We start from the raw sequence: 23822 nt of genomic DNA, 5'->3' as shown, positions 1-23822 counted from the left end.
GGTGGCTGCGGGCCGTGCAGGTAGCGCAGCAGTTCCTCCAGGGTGGTGACCTCCACGGCCTGCCCGGGACAGCCGGGCGGCGGCGGCCTCACCAGCACGCGTGGCGCGAGGCCGCCCGCCGCGTGGCCGCCCCGCGCGCGGCCCGGGCCCTCCTTGGCGTTGTTCCCGTTCTGGTTCCACTCCCACGGCGCCCCCGCGTGGCGGAGGTGCTTGACCGGCAGCTCGGGCGTGGACTCCGGTGTGGGCAGGCAAGCCAGCTCCGGCGGGGCTACGCCGTCAGGGGGAGGCAGGAAGGTAGTGTAGAGCTGGGGCGTCTGCGCCCCTTCTCCGTCCTTGGACGGCGGCGGCTCCGGGCCCGCACCGTGCAGCCGGGCCAAGCTGCGAAGGGAGAGAGGGCGCGGGAGCCCCGGAGTCTCAACGTCCTTGCTCCGACGTCGGTGGGCTCGGCGGCACGCGCAGGAGACCAGGAGGCCAGAGACCGAGGCGCCCAGGGCGAAGGCTGCGGCGGCACAGGCCAGGAGGAGTGGGATGGGGACGGAGAGGGAGGCTGAGGCTGGGGGGAGTTCCCGGCGCACCCCTGCCGACCGAGAGGGAGGAGCGAGGCTCAGCGGAGGCAGGTGGGTGCGGGAGGGCCTGCACCTCTCTGCAGCGGCTGGAGGGCACGGCTTCGCTCCAGCACAGCCTGACCCTCCTCAGAACGACCTCCCCAAACCCCTCAACGCACAGCCCATCACACTAGTTCTCACACACAGGCTCGAGCTCAGGCCCGGGTAGGCCCCATCCCAGCTCTGGGCCCCGTAGCCATGCCAAGAGCAAGTGGCGAACTCTGCCCGTGCAGGAGGTGGGTACGAGATGCCCGGCTCTGGGGAGAGGAGGCTCCAAACAGGCATTAGTGAGCATCAGACGCGTCAGTGAGGGGCTTCGAATTCTTCAAGAATCAGCAGCCCCACGCTTCACTCTTGTCCCGCCCGCCCAGCCCCCTTACCCTGAGTGTGAGCTCCAATAGTGGAAGACTGGGGCCAGGGGTGGGCATCACTGGGGGGGCTGGGGGTCTCAGGGGGAGGGCCAGGACCCAGAAGCACTGGTGACAGAGACCAGGTCAGAGCCAGTGAGGCTCCGGTTTCCCACCTCTGACACCATTCAGAGGGTCCTCCCCACCCCCACCCCACCCCACCCTCTTTGGAACCCAAAAGTCTAGAACTCAGCCTCTACTTTCTGGGGGCCGGGAAGGGCTCACCATGCAGGATGTTCTTTAATGTGTTTTTTCAAAAACTATTTATTAAGCACCCTGGTGCCTGCCAAGCACTGAGCTGTATGCTGGGCATGTGGCGTATGCTAACCCTGGAGACCTGCTTGGTGTGTACTGGGTGCTGGTCTGCTGCCACCGTGGAGTGCAGACTCGGGGGAGTGGGGGCTGTGCAGGGAGGATGGAGTGGGAGCAGGTGGACTCACCATAAGCAGGATCCCCTGTGCCAGACTGACTCCCAGTAGCTCCATCTATAAAGAAGGGAAACAGGGTGAAGGTGGGGGGCAAGGGCAGGCTTCATGAAGAACTGAAAGGGGTGACTGTGCCATAGAAGGACAGACACTCTCCCCCCCCCCCCCCCCACAGCCCCAGCCCCCCCACAGCCCCAGGGATGGTGGCCGAGGCCTTCAGGGCCATGTGCAGTCACGGCTCCAGCGACCCGCCGTTTACCTTGGCAGTCACTGTCCTCCATGGTGTCCTGGCTCCCAGCTGGAAACACATCAGCCCTAGAAAGAAGTGGAGGTGGACGGACGTGGCCCAGGGCAGTTAGGCATCTTGCCCCCATGCCCTACCCTGGCCCTCAGCTCCCTCTCCTAGTGGTGGGGAACTTTCTCCTCAGGAGACCCAGGGACCCCTCACTTACCTACCAGGCCCCCTGACAGCCACACAGCCTCTGGAGCGATGCCAGCCACAGTATGGGTCCTGAGAAGCCAGACAGCTCCTGGGCAAGATGGAGCCTGTGAGGCTCTGCATTCCAGTCACAGCCACGCCCCGCCTCTTTTGTCACCATGGCCCTGTGCATCCTCCATCCTTGTCCCGCCCACCCTAGTCCCTGTCCCAGCCCCTGGGTCCTGTGCCCCTGCGGGACACATTAGGCCACCCTCCCTTCCAAACCCACCCTCCCATGCCTGTGTTCTCATGCTCCTTTTGACCCAGGACACCTCCCCAGGTAGCCTGCCCCCCAGCCCCTCCTCACCTCCGACAGGCCCCGTGCCGGGAGCACCGACTGAGAGGGAGGTAGATGATACAGCCGGAAAAAGCCACGAAGAGCCTGTGACCCTCGGTGTCCAGCTCCAGCCCTATTACCCGCCGTGCTGTCCGGGCTGCCCGCTTCCCACTGCACCTAGGGAGAGGCCACAAGGAATCAGAGGTGGGACAGATGGGGCTCCTTTCTCCTGGGTGAGCCAGAGGACAGAGGGCGATGAGGCAGACGAACCCCAAATGCAACTCCTAGGGCTGCCCTTCCTCCACCATCCAGAGTCTTGCCAAGTCCCTCTGTCTCATAGCTTCGGCCATGCAGATGTTCACCCCATGCCCATGACCACCTCACATCCCACTCCTGCTCTGCCCGGGGGTGGGGGGGCGGGAGGGACTGCCCTCCGAAGGCCTCACCTGGAGGGGCTGTAGGCTTTGATCTCTTCCAACAGGATGGGCTCAGGGCCCCCAGATGGCCCACCCGGGGGCAGCACCTTCAGCACTGTCCCATCGTCAGAGCCCAGAAACAGGACTGTGGTGTTACCGTAGGGACCGGCCCTACCGTCCACCGCTACCTGGGTCAGTAGGGCCCTGGAGGGACAGACCTAGGGTCAAGACGACGTGACCAGTGGAAGATGGCCTGGAACAGTCCTTCCCCCAGCCCAGACTTTCCTTCTCATCGCTCTCCCTTCTGCTTTTGGGGATGCTTTTTCCCACCAATATGATTTACCTGGGGAGGTCAGAGAAGGAGAGTGGCTGGGGCACAGGGGGTCGGGCTGTAGTGCCGCTTGTCTAGCCGCATACCTGCTGGTGAGGGTGAGCAGAGGCTGATGGGTGGCGGGTGGCACGGCAGGGTCCAGCAACGGGTGAGCCTTGATGAAGGTCAGGACCTCGTCAGGGAGATCTCTGGAAGAGGGGAACAGGGCAGCCACACCCACCCCCGCACAGGATCCTGGCCTGGTGGGCACATGGGAAGGAGCCGTATTAGGACAGGGACCCAGGGTTTGGTTAGGTTCTGTACACCCCCCACCCCCAAACTGCTCCCAAACACGACTGGTAACCTCCACTCCCCCCTCCTTCACAGAGACATTCAACTACTGCTTCCCTTTTCCCCACAGCTCTCTAGTCCCGTGCTGACTCACTGAGCCCCCTCCCATCATTCCACAGACCCTCTCCCTATAATCCCATGTGGGAACACACCGCTTGCTTCTACCCCCACAAAGGCCACTCCCATCCTGCATACCTTGGGGAGGGAACCCTGTCTTCAGACACAGGTGTCCAGGCCCCGTCCAGACTCCTCTGCTCCTTGAACTTGCCCTCAAATCCATGCTTGATATCATCCAGGTAGAAGGCACAGACCGCAGAGCCAGGGATGCTGAAAGAGCCAGAGAAGGATGCGGATTGGGTATTGGGAGGGACAGCACAGCCCCTCCCAGGTGACACAGGGCAGCCACCGTTATGCACCACATTAGGGCATGGAGCCCGGGAGGGTGAGATAGTCTCTGGGGGCCATGCTGGGAGGGAAAAAAAAAGAGAACAGTAAACTGGCTTTGAATGGAGTTTCCCCTCACTAGAGGGGCATCAGTAGGGGGAGCTTGGACACTGGTGGAACAGGGCACAGATTGGGCCACGTTGGTTAGTCTGGTACTAACCTATTGGTCTGGGTGGTGAAGACCCCAAAAAGAGCAGGGCGGCCATATAAGTTCACAGGCCCGGTTAAGGCCTGTAAGACGTCAAAATAGAAGGTAGAATCCCCAGGGACAGAGCAGTTGAGCCGCAGCTTCAGGAAGGATGTCCAGTGGCGGTCCAGGGCCCTAGGCGAGCCGCCCATGTCACGTTTGCACACACGGGCCACTCGAGAGAACTGCACCTGGAGGAGGACCAGGAGCAGTGTGAGGGCCGCGGGGCCGGGGGCAGGGCCCAGGAGCTGGAGCATCCAAGGCCCAAGAGACAACTGTTAGGGGCATGGTGAGGGAAGAGTGCATGTGCTAGATCGGCCTGGGTCAAGGATGGGGGACACAGCAGGAGGTGGGGCCAGAGGGCTAGAGGCTCCTCCAAGCTGGGGCTTAGAGTCCCAGGGACTGTCATGTGGAGATTAGGGCCCAGGCCCTCTTGGCTGACTCTGACTGGCTCTGTCAGGACCCAGCCTAAGCCTCCAGCCACCCACCCCTGGTGCCCGCCTCCCTACCCTTCCCAGCCGGGCATCCTCCACGGACACTTCACGGAAGAAGAAGTAGACGTGGTCCCCATGCTCCAGGGCGTAGACGAAGTGTGGCTCTGAGGGGGAGAGACGGGAAACAGTGTGCTCAGAGACTTCGGGCCCCACGTGGCCTCCGGCCTTTGCACACATGCACAGTACCAATACTACCAGCACAGTACCAGTACCACCACCATGTCCCTGCTCCCACCACAGTCCTCCCCCCTACCCCCTGTACCTTGGCCCCTAGAGCAGCTTCCCTCCCCCAGGCCCGCCCTGACCTCTGAGCCACTTGGAGTCGTACTTGGCCGAGCGGAGTGGGGGCTGAGGCCCAAGGCTTCTGTAAACCACAGCATCACTGGCCTGGAAATCTGCTGCCGTGGCTGAGTACAGGCTGCCCTCTGGAGGGGTGGGGAGGGGGAGTCAGGGATCTGGCTCTTCTTGGGCCTCCTACACCCCTGCTTCACTCCCCCTGGCCCTGCCCCCTACCCCAACCTTCTACTCAGGAGCAGAGGGAAAGACCAAATTGGGAGGAGGGCTAAGGTGGGAGCCCCCTCCCACCACAGACCTGCTTCTCACCAGCCCCTGTTCGCACCTGCAAAGACAGCCACGTTGGACTGGGTGGCATCAAAGGGGCATCGAGCCTGCCCACTCAGCTCTTCACCCTCCTGCTGCAGCGAAGTTATCTGGGGGCAGAGGGAGCAGATTGTTGGAACTGGCAGGGTCTTGGGGCCTGGCTCTGTAACCCACCTTCCCATGACCCCGTGCCTCTCTCCCCCACCCCTTCAGGACCTTTGCCCTCTGGCCACTCCTGCTCCTCCACCCTCACTGAGTGCCCACCTGGGGGTCTCTTCTTACTCCCACCCTGACCCCTTCACCACCCCCTGCCCCCGCCCTTGTACCCCATAGCTGCGGCACACAGGGCTGAAGGAGTTCGTGCCACAGGCAAGGAGCGTCTGGGAGTCCCAGGGAACGAGAACACGGATATAGTTGTGGCACTCGTCCTAGAGAAGCCAAAATTCAAGGTCAGAGACAGGGCTCCCTGGGACTGGGACAGAGAGTCACAGGAAGTGAGGCCACCTCCCTTGAGCCAGGCAGGACAATGTGGGGTAAAATCCCAGCTATGCAGTCTGCTACCCTGCAACCCCAGGCAGATTCTGGGGCCTGCTGAGCATCCCTTGCTTATGAGAAGGTCAAACCAGTCACCAAGTCACTGCCTCTCCTGGCCCTTCCCTCTCCCCCAGGGGGCTGAGGCCTAAGATGGAAGTGGGCAGAAACCAGGCACAGCGGAGGAGGAGGACAGCTAGGATGGAGGCGGGAAATCCTCCCCTGGAGATTCTTATCCGCTCCACTCCTCACCGTCAGCTTCCCCCGCACAGCACAGTTGTCCATGTCGTGGCTCCGCCATGTTAGGTACTGAAGGGAGAAGTTGAAGAGGGAGCATCATGGGGCCACCTGGATGCCCCCTCATATCATGGCTCCTTTGGGATTCTTTCCCCACCCGCTTGCCCCCCACCAGACCTTTCCCAGCCTCATCTCCACGCCTGCACCTCCCCCCCCCACACCTCTTACCTTGTTGGGCACCAGCCCCTCTCCCTCCTGGGCTTGAAGATCGAAGGAGAAAACGTGATCCCTGAAGGGAGAAGGAGGAAGGGATCAGAGCCAGGCAGAGGCACCCCACCTGAGCTCCTTACTGCCCCCCCTGCGGAGGCCCAGAAGCTTGGAGACAGCAAGGCAGCCCTCCTGCTCTCTCTCCTCCCCGTACTCCATGCCTTGGCTTTTGCACTGTGGATCCCAGCATATCCATGTCCCATGTGTCCCCTCAAGATGCTGCAGTGGCCATGCAGTTCCCAAGTCCGCCCAGGAGCATGCATGTCGGCCCCACAACGGTGCAGCGGCCAGTTTACCGGGCAGCTACTAGCAAGGTCCGGTTCAAGGTCAGGAATCTCTGAAAGTCCAGCCCAAGTTCTGCAACCACAGCATCATCCTCCAGGCCCCGGAACCAGGATGATGGGGAAGTCCCTAGAGGACAGAGAGGTGGGTGCTGAGGCCCAGCCAGGACACCACACTACCCTTTCTAGGCAGATGAAATCCTGCCACAGGCACTGTGGGTGAGGAATATGAGTTGTGAGGTATTAAAAATTACTATTAATATAGCTATTAATAAAATAATACTAGCTCTAAGCACTTAACCTCTGCCAACCACCAAGTTAGCACATTAGATGCATTGCCTCATTTAATACAAACCTGTAAGGGAAGTACAATAAAACTTGGTTTCCGAGCATAATTTGTTCTGGAAGGATGCTTGTAAAGCACTCATATATCAAAGTGAATTTCAGGAACCATTGTCTTAGTTGTGATCAAGTGATATTGGGCATCACAGACTACCCATATGCAAGACATCACTCATTTATCAAGTAAAGTTTATTAGAGGGACGCCTGGGTGGCCCAGTTGGTTAAGCATCTGACTTTGGCTCAGATCATGATCTCACAGTTTGTGGGTTTGAGCCCTGCATTGGATTCTGTGCTGACAGCTCAGAGCCTGGAGCCTGCTTCAGCTTCTATGTCTCCCTCTTTCTCTCTGCCCCTCCCCTGCTCATGCTCTGCCTCTCCATCTCTCTCAAAGATAAAGAATTTTTAAAAAATTTAAAAGAAAATTAAAAAAAAAAAAGAACTCTTTGTTTGTCTTGCAGGAAGGTAATACTGGCCCCATTTTACAGATGAGGAACCTGAGGCTTAAAGACATTAAGGAATTTCCATAGTTTAGCTGGGAAGTGGCAGGCACCATGGCTCAGATCCGGGTCTATCCTACTCCAGAGCTGAACACAGTCCCTTCTTGGAAGGGTCATCGGGCTGGCTGGTGACCCCCTTCCATTCCCATGCCGTACACTGTCCTGTCGGGAGCACTTCCTCCCTTTCTTCCAGTCCTCTTGTTGTGTCGTCCCCTCAAGGCTCTAGGAACCACCTCAGCCGTCCCAGGTTACTGCCTTCTTGGACCAACCCCAGTGTCCACCAGCCTGACCACGGCACCCATAATCATCAGTCCTCGAAGGGAGCTCAGGGTTCGCGGATGGATGGTTTAACGTCAGTACGGTGCTCGGACCGCGTCTGACGCATGCCAGCGTTTGCTATCCTTATCCGCTGACACTTAGTTCCAATGACCCAACTGCAGTCCTTAAAATTACTCTAAATCCTACATACATAACTGGAACCTGCAACTAGATAAAGGGTCTTCCGAGAAACAAGTGGGCGTATGGTTTCCCTCACAGGAGGACTTGGGCTTCGTGATGGAGAGGAAGGGGAGACGTGTGGGGAGCCACGGAACCAGTCCTGGGCCTCTGTGGTGTAACGAATAATAATAGCAAACACACAGAAAGCGTTTGCCATGTGCCAGGCCGTGTTCTCTGCACGTTACATGTACGACCTAATTGAATCCCTAAATAACTCTGTGAGCTGGAATGCTATTTGTTATCTTTGTTTTGCAGCTGAGGAGACTGAGGCAAAGAAAGGTTAAACAGTCTAACCAAAGTCATGCAGCTAACAAGCAGCTTGGTGGGGATTCAAACCTGCTAAGGTTTGCTCTGGTGCAGAGTCTGGGTTCCTAACCACTGAAGGACAATGCTGCCTCGAAGTGAAGGAAGTGGGGCCAGCAGAGATGAGGGGTTGGCCTGAGCTTGCTCTAGGCGGCTACTCCCCTCTGCTGAGTGTCTTCCTGAAGCAGGGCCTCCTCCACAGAGGTCTCTGGTGCTGAGCCAGGTCACACAGCAGGTGGGCCAGGGCACTCACCTTGCAGGTCGGAGGTCAGCAGAGGGACTGGGTCTTGGGGAAAGGCAGCCCTGGTATGGGGAAGTGAGAGCCACAGCAGCAGAAGCAGCAAGGGCATGAAGTGGGGGGCACGGGGCATCCTGTGCGGGGCAGCTCAGGCCCCAGGGGGTGCCCCCTCACCCATATGCCGGCCCTGAAAGAGGGGACAGATAAAAGTGGGGGAAGGGGCCGGATCCCTTCAGCCTCGACCCAGGCGCCCCGCCCCCCATGTTATCCCCAGAGGACCCTTTGGGCTTAGGGGAAACAACCCTTTCCCTGGCACTGCCTCAGTCCCAGCCAGCTGTCACTGTCACTCAAGGCCTTTCCCTCTCCAACTAGCCCCAACTGGCTGGTGTGAGACCTGCAGGCATGACCCCAGGTAAGGACAGGACACACCCGCTCTCCCCTTCCAGGCCTTCTCACCCAGCCTCTTCTTTCTCCTGACTGGGCCTGGGACATTCGGTAGGTGACACCTCCTGGCCCCCCTCTTGCTAACCCCTTCTCAGTTATAATTAGACACTGAAGCCTTAACATTATAAATAGTGACTCCTTGGCACTGGAAGGAGGAAGAGGGCACCACATCGCCCTCCCCCTCCCTTGCAGACCCCCTCGGCACCCTGGGAGGCCAGTCAGGCTCTGTGCCCAGGCAGACACAGCTGTGAGGAAGCCAGCCCCTTTCAGGGCCTGAGGAAGACCAGAGTTGGGGGAGGGGGCAGCAGCCCAGGGGTCATGGTCTTGGTCTAAGTTCATGCTTCGAGAGCTCTTAGGGAGAAGCCGGGTAGGGAGGGGTGTCAGGGGTGGGGTGGGGGGCTGCTTTAGCCAAAAATGAATCTACATCAAAGCCAGATCAGAGGCTAAATTTAGCTGTGGCTGCAGCTGTCTGCCCGACCACTGTGCCCCCTCCCAGCCTCTCTAACCCCCTGTTCCCTCCCTGGCTCTTAAGAACCAGGCCATGTACTTGATGAGGAAGGGCAGAACCACCCCCTGTTAGGAGCCAATGATGGGACTGGCCACACTGGTGAGTGGTGAGGAGAAATGGCCAAACATATATGTCCCCCTTTCCCTTCCTTTCCTCTTCGGGCTGATTCAAAATGGAAATATAAATAATTCAACAATAGGCAGGCAACAGTAGCCCAAAGTCCAGGAAAAGATGGATATGGTGGAAAGGATGGCGAGACAGCCCTCATTCCTGCCCAGTAGCACCACCAAGCCCGCCCCAGCTGCCCCTGCCTGGACCCACAGTGGGAGGTGTATGTCCACCAGCTTCCTGCCCTCCTTCCCTTCAAACTGAAGTCAGGGGCTGATGAGCTCCTGAAATCAGGTCAGGGTGCAGATCCTTCCTTTCAGTGAGCAGACAGCTCTCCTTTGCAGATCCTTAGCTGTTCATCCAGCCACGTCCCGAAAGAAGAGACCCAGGGCTTCCAAGCCCAGCCCCTTCCATCTCCCCAAATCCACCCTTGGAGCCAACACCCAAGTGTACCCCACCCCCAATCCAGCGTCACTGGTGGGGCTGGTTGACGTCAGATGGGGTCCCAAGGGGGCTGGAGGAGGGGAAGGGGTAGGAACATCTAATGATGACCCCCTCCCCAGGGGCAGAGCAGTCAGCTAGCTAACGACCCTCCTCAGGTGCTGAACGGCCAAGCTTCCCTAACCACCGCCCCCCCCCACACCATCCCCAGGTTTCCGGATGCTGGTGCTCCCAGGGGAAGAGAAAGGGACACAGCCTGTCTCCTACCCTCCCCGACCTGCTCCCCCCCTCCAAGTTGCCCTGAGCAACTGGTATCTTCACCCAGGAAACAACTTTGGCCTCTGGCAAGTGGGGAGAACAGCCAGACCCTCTCCCTGCTCCCGTTTCCATCCCCTGCCCTCAACGCTGCTGCCCTTTCCTTACCTGGGGTCGTGACTCCTGTGGGGGGTTGAGGGGATAGAAAACCTCTGACCTGATGGAAGAAGGGACAGGAGGGAAGAGGCTTAGTTAGACCTCCTTACCACATCTCTTAAAAGTAAATGTGAAAATTTGGGAGAAGTCTACTGAGGCTAGGAAAAGGGACAGGCTGCCCTGGAAGGGTGTGGGTGTGGGGGGCATTGACAGTGACAGTGAGCTTGATTACAAAGGTGCTCGCCGCCTCAAACCTGGAGATGTGAGGACAGGGGCTGGGGTTGGGCCCTAGCCAGAAACTCCTGGAATTGAAGGCCCAGTCTTGGGGAAAAGGGTGACAGGGAGAGTTTGTGGGGCATGCCGACCACTCCCACATTAAAACCCTCAGAATCCAGCAGCCTTCATAGCAAAAGCGCCCTAGCTGGGGACAATAGAGGCTAATTTGCATCTCATTTACATGCTCTTCATTTCTAGGCAAAATGCTCTGATAGTGAGCACCCCCAGCCTCTTCCTTCTCCCCTGAAAGAGCAAGTCCTGCCTACCTCCTGCCCAATGTCTCTGCACCCCACCCCCCACCTTGGGCTGGATTAGTCCAGCCTCTGAAAACACTTGGTTGGCCTTTGCATTGGCCCCTAGACTTGCTTGATACATCGTTAAGAGGGCTTTTCCCACATTTGTTCTTGGAGGAGCAGCATCTGAGCAGTTCTCATCTCACCCTGGACCTGGGGAAAGGCTTACTCTGCTGAGACCAATCCCAGATGCATCATACCCCCCACCTGAAGCAAATGGGGGAGGCCTGGCCATCCCTTTCTCCTCCCAGGTCCTCCCTTTGCTGGGAGAGAAAACAACCCTTCTCTCTCCTCCTGGCCCTACAGCCACATCTGGGGAGTGGTCAGGGTCAGAGCCAGAGTCACAACCAGAGTCAAGGGAGGGTGGAGGGGGAGGCTGGGGAAGGGATGGAGAAGGGGAGACGAGTCTGGGGACAATAGCAGGAAGCTCTCAGGCTGGTCTCCCGCCCCAGTCCACCTTCCTCTGGGGGAGCTGACTGACGGGAGGTAGAGGGGGTGGGGGGCGCGTTGAGGATCCTGGAGAAACAGGCTGAAGGCCGTTCTCTTCTCCAAGACGTTTCCCCCACCCTCTGCCCCTGGCTCCGCACCTACTCTACCTCCCACCCAACCCCCAACGAGGATAATCCAGGTGTTTAGAGCCTGGCATAAGGTGGGCCCGGGGCCAGGGGCTCGACGTGTCTCCCCCTCACTGGATCTGGGGCTCCGAGAGGGGGCGGGTAGCTGAGTCTGGGCCGGGACCGGGTCCCAGAGCCACGTTAGCGGGAGGAGGGGCTGGAGGGGCCTGCAGGCGCAGACAGAGTGAGGATGGGAGCGGGGGTTGGGGAGCGGAGGCGGGTCTCCCAGGCCAGAGAAACAGGGCCAGAGGCTGGGAACCGAAGAGGGCAGGCCTGGGGCCAGCGCTGAGCGCGGTCCGCGGGCTAAAGGTGCAGTCTCCAGCTAGGCTCTCCTCCTTGGGAGACCCTGGTCTAACAAAGCCCGGGGGACGAGTGGGGTGAAGAAAGGAGAAGGGCACGGGGACTGTTGTTTCTCGGAGGTCCCCTTCCCTGACTTCTGCCCAACCCAACCCCCTGAGAGGTGCTCACACTCCTCGCTTGCACAAGGACAGAGGTGCAGCCGTGACACCAAAGTCCGGAACGACGCGTCCCCCTTCCCATCCCTACAGAGACATCGAGAGGGTCCAGTTCTCCGCGGGTTTCGGAGCCTTAGTTTCCCTGCCCGGGATTCAAGGGACCAGGGTTTCCATCCTCTGTGCGCGCCTCAAATAATCCCCTTTCGCTCTCCCCAGTCCAGGGGACGCGACTCAGAGAAGCCCGTGGGAAGATGCGCCCAGACGCTGCACCCAACAGTGCACTGACGGGGCTCGGCCACGGTCCCCTCCTCCCTCCATGCACCCCAACTCCGCTGACCCTCTCCGACAACCAGACACACAGCGCGCTGGCACCCTCCTGGCTCCCTCTCGCACTTCGGCAGGTTGCCCCCAGCCTGCAGCGCCCCCCCATCCTCCTGGCCTCCCTGCAACCCCATCCCTGCTCCGGGGTACTTGCTCCGAGATCCGGGTCAGCGGGACCGAGATCGCAGCGGGCGGGCAGCAGCCCCGCACCACGCCAAGTTCGCAATCCGTGATTGGGGCTCTGACGAGATGTGATGAGCGTCCGAATGGGATGGAGCTTGGAGGTGAGCTCCCGGGCGCTGTCTGGTCGGGCAAGCCCCGCGTCCCAGCAGCAGCCCCCACTCCTGCCGCGGCTCCGCGCAGGAAAACAATGCGACCGCCCGGGGCTCTGGGCCGGGCCCCAGCCGCCCCTCCCGCCTCCCGGCCGGCTCCGCCTCCTGCCCGCCTCTGGGTCGTCGCAACCAATCAGACTCTCGGACGCTGGCTGGATACCGCCTTCTTGACACCTCTCCACCAATAGTTCTCATTGGGGGCGGAGTGTAAGGAGCACCGCCCACCGAGAGGGCCAGGCCGGGAGGCTGAGCCAGAGACCAAAGCCGCGCGCGAGATGGAGAAACCCGCGGGCCGTCGCTGAGACTCGTACAGAAGAGAGGGGGGGGTCTCATGGAGAGATCCTGGGGAGAAATCTCACAAGAGAGGGAGGAAGAGAAGCTGGAAGGAGAGACCGACGGGAAACCCGGGGATCTCGGCTGGGCTGGGCTGTCAGAGCCGCGCGACTCAACCTCTCTCCTTTCTCCCCAGTGGCTTTGGCTACCCGGCTTCCACTTCGGGAGGCTCCCCCCTCAGCCTCTAGTGTTCCTTCGACCCTCTATCCCTCCTCTCTTACTGTTTTTACCTCAACCTCCTTATTTCTCCCCACGTGCTTCCTCTGGTTCATCATGACCCCAGTAAGGGAGGCCTAGTATGCGCTTGAAGGCTTGAGGCCTGGGAAAGGAAAGGAAGATGTCACCATGAGGTTTTCCGTGTTTCCATCATCTCCTCCCCTCTCACCCCTACTGTCGGAGCAGGATGGGCTTAGGCCACTAGGCCAGGAACTTCAGAGCCAGGAAGCCAGTGTGGCTGGCAGGCAGTCTGTTGGTTGATGGAAGAGGACAGGTGAGTGGGGCTCAAGCCAAAGAGAGACGTGGAGATTGGGACAAACTGACTCAGAGAATCACACAGAAAGAGGAGCAACATGGAGGCTCCAAAAAGGGAAAGTGACCAGTGTCCCAACCCTATGTATAGGCTTACTGGCCCCCAGACACAGGATTAGTGTTCCATCTTTCTTCAGAGGGCCCTGGACATTCCTTCAAATGGCAAAACTGCTTCTTCTCCGTCTCCGTCCTCCATAAAGACTCTTTGATTCTGGGAAGGTCAGTGGGGAGGGAGAATGGGACTTCAGACAGCAGTGCTTGGCTCCCACCTTGGTATTGCCTGCTAAGATTCTTCCCTGCGTGGGGGCTGGGACAAAAGACGTTCTCAAAATTCCCAGGATAGTGGGTGGCCTGGGAGACATTGGCATTCTTGGATAGTTTTATCTGAGTGGGCACCTCCTTTCCCCTACTCCCACATACTAGTCTCTGGACAAGAGGAAAGGAGGCACAGGGGTTTGCCAGTCTTTAGTGAACTCAGATCAGGCTCACTGACTGGGCTAAGCCTCACAGTGAGTAAGCAAGGGATGTATCTCCCCAGGTCCTAGTAAAGGACTTAGGTACTCAAATAGGTGCTCATTAAAATAGATCAGTAAATGGAAATTGAGGTGTAATTTATTTAAAGTTTTAGGGCTCAACTAAAATCTCAGCTTCATCCATTAAGTATTAAGCATTTATTTCAGGTACAAATCGCTGTGGGATGTGGTCACAGTCTTTAAAGAAGTGTCATCTACCGTCCCATCAGAGCAGACCCAGCAAGGGGTGCCTCGTGACCCCCAATCCATGTCAGCCACAACTCCAGCCAGCCAGCAAAAGTCATCAAGCACATACAGTCTACACGAGGGATGACCATACCTAAGACCATTCCTTCAAGTTCAGAAGTAGCTGTTCCCTTAATTCATAGAAACACACAGAAAGTCAAGCAAAGTGAGGAGACAGAGGAATATGCTCCAAATGAAAAAATAAGATAAAACCTCAGAAAAAGAACTAAATGGAGATAACCAGTATGCCTGTTAGAGTTTAAAGTAATGATCAACAAGAACACGAATTCAAAGGGATACACAGACCCCTATGTTTATCGTAGCATTACTTACCATAGTCAAGATATGGAAGCAGCCCATGTCCATCAATTGATAAATAGATGAAGATGTGGTGTGTGTGTAACGAAATATTATTTAGCCATAAAAAATGAAATTTTGCTATTTGCAATGACATGGAGTGAGAGAATATAACACTAAGAGAAATACTGAGAATCAGAGAAAGACAAATACCGTATGATTTCACTCATATGAGGGATTTAAGAAACAAAACAAACAAGCAAAGGGAAAAGAGAGAGAAAAAGATATTAAGATTCTTCTTTTTATTTTTATTTTTTTAGCATTTATTTATTTTTGAGAGACAGAGCATGAGCAGGGAGGGGCAGAGAGAGGGAGAGACACAGAATCTGAATCAGGCTCCAGGCTCCAAGCTGTCAGCCTAGAGCCTGAGGTGGGGCTCGAACTCACAGACTGAGAGATTATGACCTGAGCTGAAGTCGGACATTCAATCGGGCAACCCAGGCGCCCCAAGAAGATTCTTAATTATAGAGAACAAAATGGTGGTTACCAGAGGGGAGGTTGGGGGGGATAGGGATTAAGGAAGGTACTAATTGGGGTGTCTGGGTAGACCAGTCAGTTAAGCATCTGACTTCAGCTCAGGTCATGATCTTATGGTTCAAGGGTTCGAGCCCTGAGATGGGCTCTGTGCTGACAGTGTAGAGACTGAAGTCTGTTTCCGAATCTGTGTCTCCCCCTCTCTCTGCCCCTTCCCCACTCTTGCCCTTCCCCTCTCTCTCTCTCTCTCTGTGTCTCTCAAAAATAAACATTAAAAAAACTTTAAAAAAAAGAAAAGGAAGGCACTAGTTGTGAGCACCAGATAACATATGGAAATGTTGAGTTACTATATTGTACACCTGAAATTAATATTATATGACATGTTAACTAACTAGAATTAAAATAAAAACTTAAAAAAAATAAAGCAATGAGTATAAAGATGGACTCTCACTGGACTGGAGAGAAAAATGGAGGAACTCAAAGAAATTTCAACAAAGAGAAAATACAAAAAAGAATAAATTAAAGTTGAAGAATAACTGAAATTAAAAAACACATTAAAGGGAATCGACAGTAGATTAATGGATGCAGAAGAAGATCAGTGATCTGGAAGATAAGATACTGGGAAGCACCCAAGCTGAAGGGCAAAAATAAGATAATTTTTAAAAATAGGTAGGTTAAGGGACCTCTTAGACAACATCAAGAGAATAAGCATTTGCATTATAGGGATCTCAGAAGGAGAAAAGAGAGAGAAAGGGGCAGAAAATTTATTTGAAGAAATAATAGCTGAAAACTTCCCTAACCTAGGGAAGGAAATAGCCATCCAAGTTCAGGAAGCAGAAAGAGTCTAAAACAAGATGAACCCTAGGAGATCCACACTAGACACATAATAATTAAAATGTCAAAGATTAAAGATAAAGAATTAGGGGTGCCTGGGTGGTTCAGTCGGTTAAGCATCCGACTTCAGCTCAGGTCATAATCTCATGGTTCGTGGGTTCGAGATAAAGAATTTAAAAAAATTTTTTTACTGTTTTTATTTATTTTAGAGAAAGAGAGAAAAACAGCATGAGCAGGGGAGGGTCAGAGAGAGAGGGAGACACAGGATCTGAAGATAGGCTCCACAGGCTCTGAGCTAGCTGTCAGTACAGAGCCTGATGCCGGGCTCAAACCCACGAACCAAGAGATAATGACCTGAGCCGAAGTCGGATGCTTAACCGACTGAGCCACTCAGGCGCCCCTAAAAAAAGACTTTTAAAGGCAGCAAGAGAGAAGTGAAAAGTTACGTACAAGGGAAACCCCTAAGACTGGAAGCTGATTTCTTCAGTGGAAATATTGCAGGCCAGAAGGAGTGGCATGATGTATTCAAATTGGTGAAAGGAAAAAAACCTACAACCAAGAATACTCTACCTGGCAAAGGTGATCATTTAGAATCAGAGAAATGAAGAGTTTCCCAGACAAAAGATATATGTATATCTTTTGAGCAGAGAATGAAAAAGTTCTTATTTATTTATTTATTTATTTGAGACAGAAAGAGAGAGCACTTGAGTGGGGGAGAGGGGCAGAAGGAGAGAGAGAGAATCTTAAGCAGGCTCCACAATCAACACAAGGCCTAATGTGGGGCTCAATCTCACGACCCAGGGATCATGACCTGAGCCAAAATCAAGAGTCAGATGCTCAACCAGCTGACCCACCCAGGTACCCCAAACAAGTTCTTTTTAGAATGTGTTTAAACTTAAATGACTATCAATATAGAATGCTATATATTTAGGATGTGATATGTAAGCTATGATATGTCATGGTGACCACCAAATCAAAACCTGTAATAGATACACAAAAAAATGAAGAGAAAGAAAGCCAAACATAACACTACATAAAGTCATCAATTACACAAAAAAAGAGCGAGAGGATAAAGACAAATACTATATAATTTCACTTGTATGTGGAATCTAAAAAAAACAATAAGCAGAAACAGACCCATAAACACAAAGAACAAACTGATAGTTTCCAGAAGCAGGAGATTGGGGAATGGGCAAAATGGATGAAAAGGAGTGGGAGATACAAGCTTCCAGTTATGGAAAGAACAAGTCATAGCGACAAAAGGGACAGCATAGGGAATATAGTCAATGGCACTCTATTAGCATTGTATGGTGACCAAAGGTAGCTACACTTATGGTAAGCACAGCATAACCTGTAAATTTGTTGAATCACTATGTTGTACACATGAAACTAACATTGTGTGTTAACTATACTTCAATAAGAAGAAAGAGGGGCTAATGGGTGGCTCAGTTGGTTAAGCATTTGAACCTTGATTTTGGCTCGGGTCAAGATCTCATGGTTTGTGGGTTGAAGCCCCACGTCAGGCTCCACATCGTCTGTGGGGAGCTGCTTGGGATTCTCTCTCCCCCCTTCTCTGCAACTGAGCCACCCTGCTCACATACATGCGTTCTTTCTCTCTCAAAATAAATAAATAAATAAATAAATAAATAAATAAACAGACAAACAAAATTTTAAGGGATGCCAGAGTGGCTCAGTTGGTTAAGTGTCTGACTTCAGCTCAGGTCATGATCTCACAGTTTGTGAGGTTGAGCCCCACATTGGGCTCTGTGCTGACTGCTCAGACCCTGCAGTCTGCTTCTGATTCTGTGTCCCCCTCTCTGCCCCTCTCTCTTCCATGCCATCTCTTTCAAAAATAAATAAACATTAAAAAATAGTAATTTAAAAAAGAAAGGGAAAGAAAACACAAAGAAAGTGTCAATTGGGGCACCTAGCTAGCTCAGTCAGGGGAGAATTCAACTCTTGATCTTGGGGTTGTGGGTTTGAGACCCACACTGTGTATAGAGATTTCTCAAAAATATTTGAAAAAGAAAAAAAAGAATACGTCCTTCTGTTGGAATTAAAATAAAACTTATATGCACTAAATGATTAAAATGCAATACTAAGTCTCAAAAAAAAAGAGCTACACTGAATTTTGAAATGAAATAAAGACAATAAATGTTCTTCATGATGACTGCAGGGAAAGTGTTGGATATATTTTATCATGGAAGATGGGAGAACTTTAGTGGGAGTCAGTATGGTGCAAAAGAAAGGAGAAAATGTTCCAAAGAGCAACATAGTTTAAGCAAAAGTTTGTGCTTTGTAAGCATGCGGAGCCCGAAACATAGATATGATGTAAGAAAGATACTAGTAACAGCAGAGGAAAAGGGAAGAGGGAGACGATTTATGGAAGGCCTGGAATGCTAAAGTGAGTAGGTTAAAATAATCTGACAGGAAAAGGATGTCATTTTAAGTTCTCAAATAAGGGTGTTACTTATCAAAATGCTTTATTTTAGCAAGAAGGCAAGGAAACCGACTAGCAAGAAAATAGGGGGTTCAAGGCTGAGGGGAGAAAGGCAGTCAGGTAAGGATGCTGGTACTGGCTATAGAAAGAAATGGATGAACCAGAGAGCTATTTCAAAGGACAAATCCAAATGACTCTGTTCATACTCCTCGGGGTCTTATGGGGAAAATTCCACAAACAGTCCCATAGATCAGAGCCTTTAATAACTCCTGGGTCTCCAAGCTTGGAAAATCACCCTCTCTCAATCCTTACAAGTAGCTCTTTCAAACTTCCACCTCATTCCTCATTTCCTTCATCAGTACTTCTTCCCTGATCTCAGCAAAAGCTACATCCATCTTCAGAAAAAATAGTAGTAGTAATGTGAGAATTCTACCAACGTCTTGGGCTCTCTCCAGGTGCCCTCAGCTGCGTCCTCACATCTAGGTCATCTCAGTAGATGAGGCACCCTGTGCAAGCTCCACCTTCCCACCTTCCCGTAAGCTCCATGTTCACAGTGTCTTGCCTGTCACCATATACATGTAGCAGGTGTTAACTATTAACACATTGGCTGAATATATCTGTCCTCTTTATCTCCTACTTACAAGCTTTATTCCATGGGTCTTCAAATCCTTTCTCCTTCATTTTTAACCTTTCCTTTTTCTAATGACACTTCCCCCTCAGCATCTACACATGCGCAAGTATCTCACATGATTAAAAAAAAATTCTCAACATTCCCTTGATCCTTGTCTGTATTTAGCCATCTCTCAATTTCTTTCACCCCTTCACAGCTAAACTTCAAGAGTCAACTATAATTGCCGTATCCAGTTCCCTCTTCTCATTCACTTCTCAATCATCTTATTTTTTTGCCCCCATCAATCCACTGAGATTGTTCTCAACAAGGCCACTAATGACCCCTTTGTCACATTCAATGAACAGCTCTTCAGACTTTATCCTTTTGCCCTTTTTATGGCATTTGACCCTATTGACCCCTCCTTCCTTGAAATGTTCTCCTCATTTGGCTCCTGGGTCCTTCTTTTCTTGACAGAGACTAGGGGCTTAATAAATATATGTATTCTTAAGTGAATGAATGACTTAACTTCTATTACTATAGCCTCTCTCTCTAAGGCTTCTCTGATCTCTACTTAAATGCTGGTGTTCCCTTTGGAGGCGCCTGGATGGCTCAGTCGGTTGAGCCTCTGACTTTGGCTTAGGACAGATCTTACGTTCGTGGGTTCGAGCCCTGCGTCAGGCTCTGTGCTGACTGCTAGCTTGGAGCCTGCTTCCGGTTCTCTGTCTCCTTCTCTCTCAGGCTCTGTCTCTCTCTGTATCAAAAATTAAATGCTGGTGTTCCCTAGGGTCACATCTGTAGACATCTCTTCTTCCTCTACACATTCTCATTGGTCAAGATAACCCACACCAAACGTTGCAATGACTTATGTACTGTTCTTCATAAAACCTAGCTATTCAACCTGCATCTTTCTCCTGAGTTCTGAACTCACTTTTACAATTGTTTTTTGGACATTTCCATATAGACATAGGTTTTTATGACTTAGTGTAAAAACAGGAAGCTTGTCTTTTATCTTTGTATCTCCAACACTTAGTAATAATGCCTGGCGTTTGGTGAGTGGAGAAAGATATAAATGCATCAAAGATGTGAACTATTTCCAGCAATGTTAGGCTGAAGTCATACTTGACTGCTTCAAATCACACTGAATTTTCTTTTCCCGAAATGATACAAGTGCTGATGGTGCAACCTCAGTTAAACAGAAACAGAAATGTTCCCTTCTGCATGTTTTCCCAGATAGCTGAAGTTTATCCAATTAAGTGCAAAACATTTTCACTTTGACTGTTTCAAACAGGGCTTATTCAAAAGGGGATTATTAACTTTCTGTGGATTATATAGTGGAAAGAGCATGACAAGGTCATTAAGATCTCCATTGAGCTATGGCACTTCTAACACGGAGTCTGTCATCTCTTTGAGTGGCCACTTTCCCTGCTTGCCCGCCTCACAGAATCAAGTAAGATAATGCAGGTGAAATGTTTGGTGAATCCAAAAGTGTTTCACACATTTAAGATGCCACCATTTAACCAAAAATTTGCTTACTCAGAGGAAGCACTGTGCACTTAATTGTACAGGAAAACAGGGAGGACGCCAAAGGCTGGAATACGCATGGTTAACGCTATTGGGTCCTCTTCTACATGGCCACGAATGCTAGTTTTCACTTGTCTGCTTTTTTGTTTTCCTAGTCTCTTCTTTCAATCTGTGAGAATTCTCCTTGTTATCAGTGTTCTTGCTTCTAAAAGCTCCTCTTTCCTCTTTTAATTTGCTGCTAACTATATTCTGTGGGTTTGGAGATTACTAAAAATGGGTATAGATTAAGAGAAAAGAAAGACTTGTCCGCAGTGAATTAAGTGAACAATATTACATGTGACTGTTGCGTTGCTACTATTTCCCCTCATCTGCTGTTTCTTGGGTGGGTTTTGAATTTCTTCCTTCAGCCAAGATTGATTGAGCAGTGTGAGCCAGGCACTCTGCAGGCGCTAAGGCATCCCCCCTGCCCTCATGGAGTATACAGTCCAGTGAGGATGCAGTTAATAAACCCACAAATTACAGCAAAGAGGGGAATTATAATGGGGGAGGTATAGCGCTATTTATCAGAAGGGTCTAACCTGGTTTAGACTTGTGTGATGGCTCCACAGGTCTGACTTTCCAGCTGAGACCTGAAGGCTGAGTAGAATTAAGTAGGCAGGGAGGAGGTGTGTGTGTGTGAAGAGTTCCAGGCAGAGACACAAGAAGTGAGAAAGTCTAGAACACCGGACGGGGTGAAGGGAGGGAGACAGCAACCACACATGCTGAGTACTGGCGGAATGGAGAGAGTTAGAACACAGCTGGCACCAAGAACAAGGGACAGACAAAGCTGAGGACAAGGAGCAGACAAGAGGAGAAGCCGGAGAGATCAGTGGGTAAGGAATTGGCAGAGAATTCTGCATTCAGAAAGTATTACTGTATTTGCATCTTTTTATATTCACATTTCTTTTCTTATTTTCCAATTATGTTGCACATTTTAAAATATTTCTTTTTAAGAGAGACAGAGAGAGATCACCAGCAGGGGAGGGACAGACAGCACAGAGTCTGACATAGCACTGGATCCCAGGAACCTTGAGATTATGACCTGAGCCAATGTCAAGAGATGGGCGTCCAACCGACTGAGCCACCCCAGGTGCCTCAGATTGCACATTTCTTTTAAAAAGGATTCCAAGGGAGCCTGGGTGGCTCAGTCAGTTGAACGTGTGACTTTGGCTCAGGTCGAAGCCATGGGTTCAAGCCCCACATTGGGTTCTATGCTGACAGTTCAGAGCCTGGGGCCTGCTTTGGATTCTGTGCCTCCCTCTCTCTCTGCCCCTCCCTACCTCCGCTCATGCTGTCTCTCTAAAAAATAAACATTAACTAATAATAATAAATAAATAAAAGGACTCTCACTGCTCCCATGATTTTGGCAGTACCACTGATGACTGTCCCCAGAACGTATGATCAGTGAATGATCAGAGCACACAGGAGTAGAATGCTGCCACATTCACTACGAGGTTGAACTTACTGCCTCATCATCTTGCAAGGAAATTAGCACAAAAGGCTTGGGAATCATCCTAAAGCCCTCAGTCTGCCATTGACTAGCTTTGGAATTTGGGGGCAGGTTATTTAACCTCTTGAAGCCTCAGCCTTTTTCATCAGCAAAAAGGATGTGGTGACATTTTATTCAGAAGGGTACCAGAGAGTTAAGTGAGGTTATTTATATAACATGGAGTAGAGTGCTTTCAACAGATGCTCTGCTCTCTCTACTCATTCCCCCCTCCTGAACTCGAGTCTGCTCTTTCCCATCTGCCCCCCCACCTTGCTCCGTGGCCATCCCTTCTCCTTTGTGCTTGGGAAGCTTTCCTCTCCACCAGCTCCTTCCTGCTCAGCCTACAAGTGTTCTCAAACCCCAAGCTAAAAATAATCCCTCTCTCAGTCCAGCTCTCCACCCCCTGAAGCTACCTGGAAAGCAGCTTGCTCTTCATCCCTTTGCCATCACACTCCTCAAAGGCGCTGCCAACATTTCCGAGTCTAGGTTGTATCTGGGGCCCTCAGCCCTGGACCCTGTGGTGGTAAGAGCTGGGAGTAAGGAAGGGGCCAGGCCTCAACTGTGGAGTCAGTGGTATGCGGGTGGCTTCTCTTTCAGACCCTTGATTTACTCTTCAACTTTTGCAAGCCAACCAACTTTTCAATCCTTCCCCTTCTGCTAGAACTTCTTGTAAAGTCATCAAAGCCCAAGGTGTCTCATCAGGCCTCATCCTGTGTTCAAGCAAGCTATATGCCAATCCCGCAGGCCCGCCCTCAGCTAAAACCTCACTGAAATCTCTAACCCATTCACACTGAGCTAATGATTTCTCGCCCCTGATTCAAAATGCTGAATGTCTCCCTATTGCCCACAGAAGTGTGAACCTTCAAGCAAATCCGTTAACACCTACCATGATCTGCATTTTCCTTCTTCACATCTCCCTCAAACAACCTGGGTTGCAAACAGAATAAATCAGCACTTCCTGAGTACACCCTGTATTACCTTTAGTTGTTGGATGGCTTATGTTTATCCCCATCACCTGGGAAACACTTCTCCTCTGTCTCTGCCTGGCAAATAGTTGAGTCCACCCTTCTCATTCGGCCTTGTCAGCCCTCCTGTCTGAAACTGTCCAGACTTTTCTTTACGCTCATTATTCTTCCAATTTCTGTTAAAACGAACACCATCATTTGACTCGCATTAGAGTTACACATGCTTAATCTCCTTGACCAGGCTGTCAGATTCTTGATGGTAAATATTTTGGCCTCATTCAGAAACTGTGACTGACCAGGGCACCTGGGTGGCTCAGTCGGTTAAGCGTCAGACTTTGGCTCAGGTCATGATTTCACTGTTTGTGGGTTCAGGCTCCACATTGGGATCTGGGCTGACAGCTCAAATTTAGAGCCTGCTTCAGATTCTGCCTCCCTCTCTCTGTGTGCCACTCGCACTCTGTCTCTTTCTCATAAATAAATAAAACATTAAAAAAAAAAAGGAAAATGTGACTTACCTTCATTTCTGCATCCCACTGCTTGCTTGCACTAGTGGTTCAGTGCTGTGCTGACCCCTGCTGGCCACATCTGCTTTGGCCGCCCTGACCCCAGCACTTTCCTCTCAAGGGCAGAGACGGTCCACGCCACTCCTCACTCCCGGCAGGTACTGAAGGCCTGTGCTCCAGGTACAGCCGCCTCAAGCAGCACCCTCCCCCAGAGACTCCTGGGACACTCTCACACCTGCTGGTCTCTGGCCTGCCTCTGGCGTCTGCAGCCTAAGCTCAATTCAGTCTTCAAAACTTCCCCCAGTGGCCCCTACTTCAGCAATGTGTACTTCATATCCTTCCCAGAACCACAGAAGTAGAAGATCTCGAGGAACTGGGCATCGAGGAAAGAAAGAAGCAAACGAACAATTTGAGAGCAGGGGATGTGCAATCCCGCCTCCTAACCTCAAGAAAAAAAGGGCTATTTCCTACAGAACGCTCGGTATTCCTTTTAACCTTTGCTGTCTGTCTAGGAGGCTCTGGGGCCACAGACCTTCTTAGAGACAGTGATGAACTGGAGGTTGAGCACTGTGTGTAGGC

General features: G+C 52.3%; 1 protein-coding gene across 7 annotated transcripts in view; it reads right to left on the bottom strand.

Annotated features, from left to right (window-relative positions):
• SEMA6C (semaphorin 6C) overlaps positions 1-23767 on the bottom strand; it is a 24807-nt gene extending 1040 nt beyond the window's left edge. The window contains exons 1-20 of one of the 7 annotated variants that reach the window (XM_029948644.1): positions 23256-23767; positions 12956-13044; positions 10114-10162; positions 8205-8376; positions 6326-6440; positions 5991-6051; positions 5778-5834; positions 5321-5422; positions 5014-5104; positions 4700-4819; positions 4410-4498; positions 3874-4091; positions 3465-3596; positions 3026-3178; positions 2639-2812; positions 2223-2369; positions 1890-1967; positions 1697-1752; positions 1453-1497; positions 8-577 (exon numbers count right to left, since the gene is read on the bottom strand). In XM_029948644.1, the coding sequence (XP_029804504.1) occupies positions 8-577; positions 1453-1497; positions 1697-1752; positions 1890-1967; positions 2223-2369; positions 2639-2812; positions 3026-3178; positions 3465-3596; positions 3874-4091; positions 4410-4498; positions 4700-4819; positions 5014-5104; positions 5321-5422; positions 5778-5834; positions 5991-6051; positions 6326-6440; positions 8205-8322 (2326 nt within the window). In that variant the 5' untranslated portion in view covers positions 8323-8376; positions 10114-10162; positions 12956-13044; positions 23256-23767. Of the gene's footprint in view, positions 1-7; positions 578-985; positions 1082-1452; positions 1498-1696; positions 1753-1889; positions 1968-2222; positions 2370-2638; positions 2813-3025; positions 3179-3464; positions 3597-3873; positions 4092-4409; positions 4499-4699; positions 4820-5013; positions 5105-5320; positions 5423-5777; positions 5835-5990; positions 6052-6325; positions 6441-8204; positions 8377-10113; positions 11263-12210; positions 12434-12955; positions 13045-23255 lie in introns of those variants that run through there. The other 6 variants (XM_029948645.1, XM_029948649.1, XM_029948643.1 and 3 more) reach the window with 6 other exon arrangements.
• Between the last annotated feature and the right edge of the window lie 55 nt (positions 23768-23822).

The sequence above is a fragment of the Suricata suricatta genome, chromosome 8 (assembly GCF_006229205.1).
Source record: "Suricata suricatta isolate VVHF042 chromosome 8, meerkat_22Aug2017_6uvM2_HiC, whole genome shotgun sequence".
Taxonomy (NCBI): domain Eukaryota; kingdom Metazoa; phylum Chordata; class Mammalia; order Carnivora; family Herpestidae; genus Suricata; species Suricata suricatta.
This window is presented reverse-complemented; position numbering and strand designations above follow the sequence as displayed.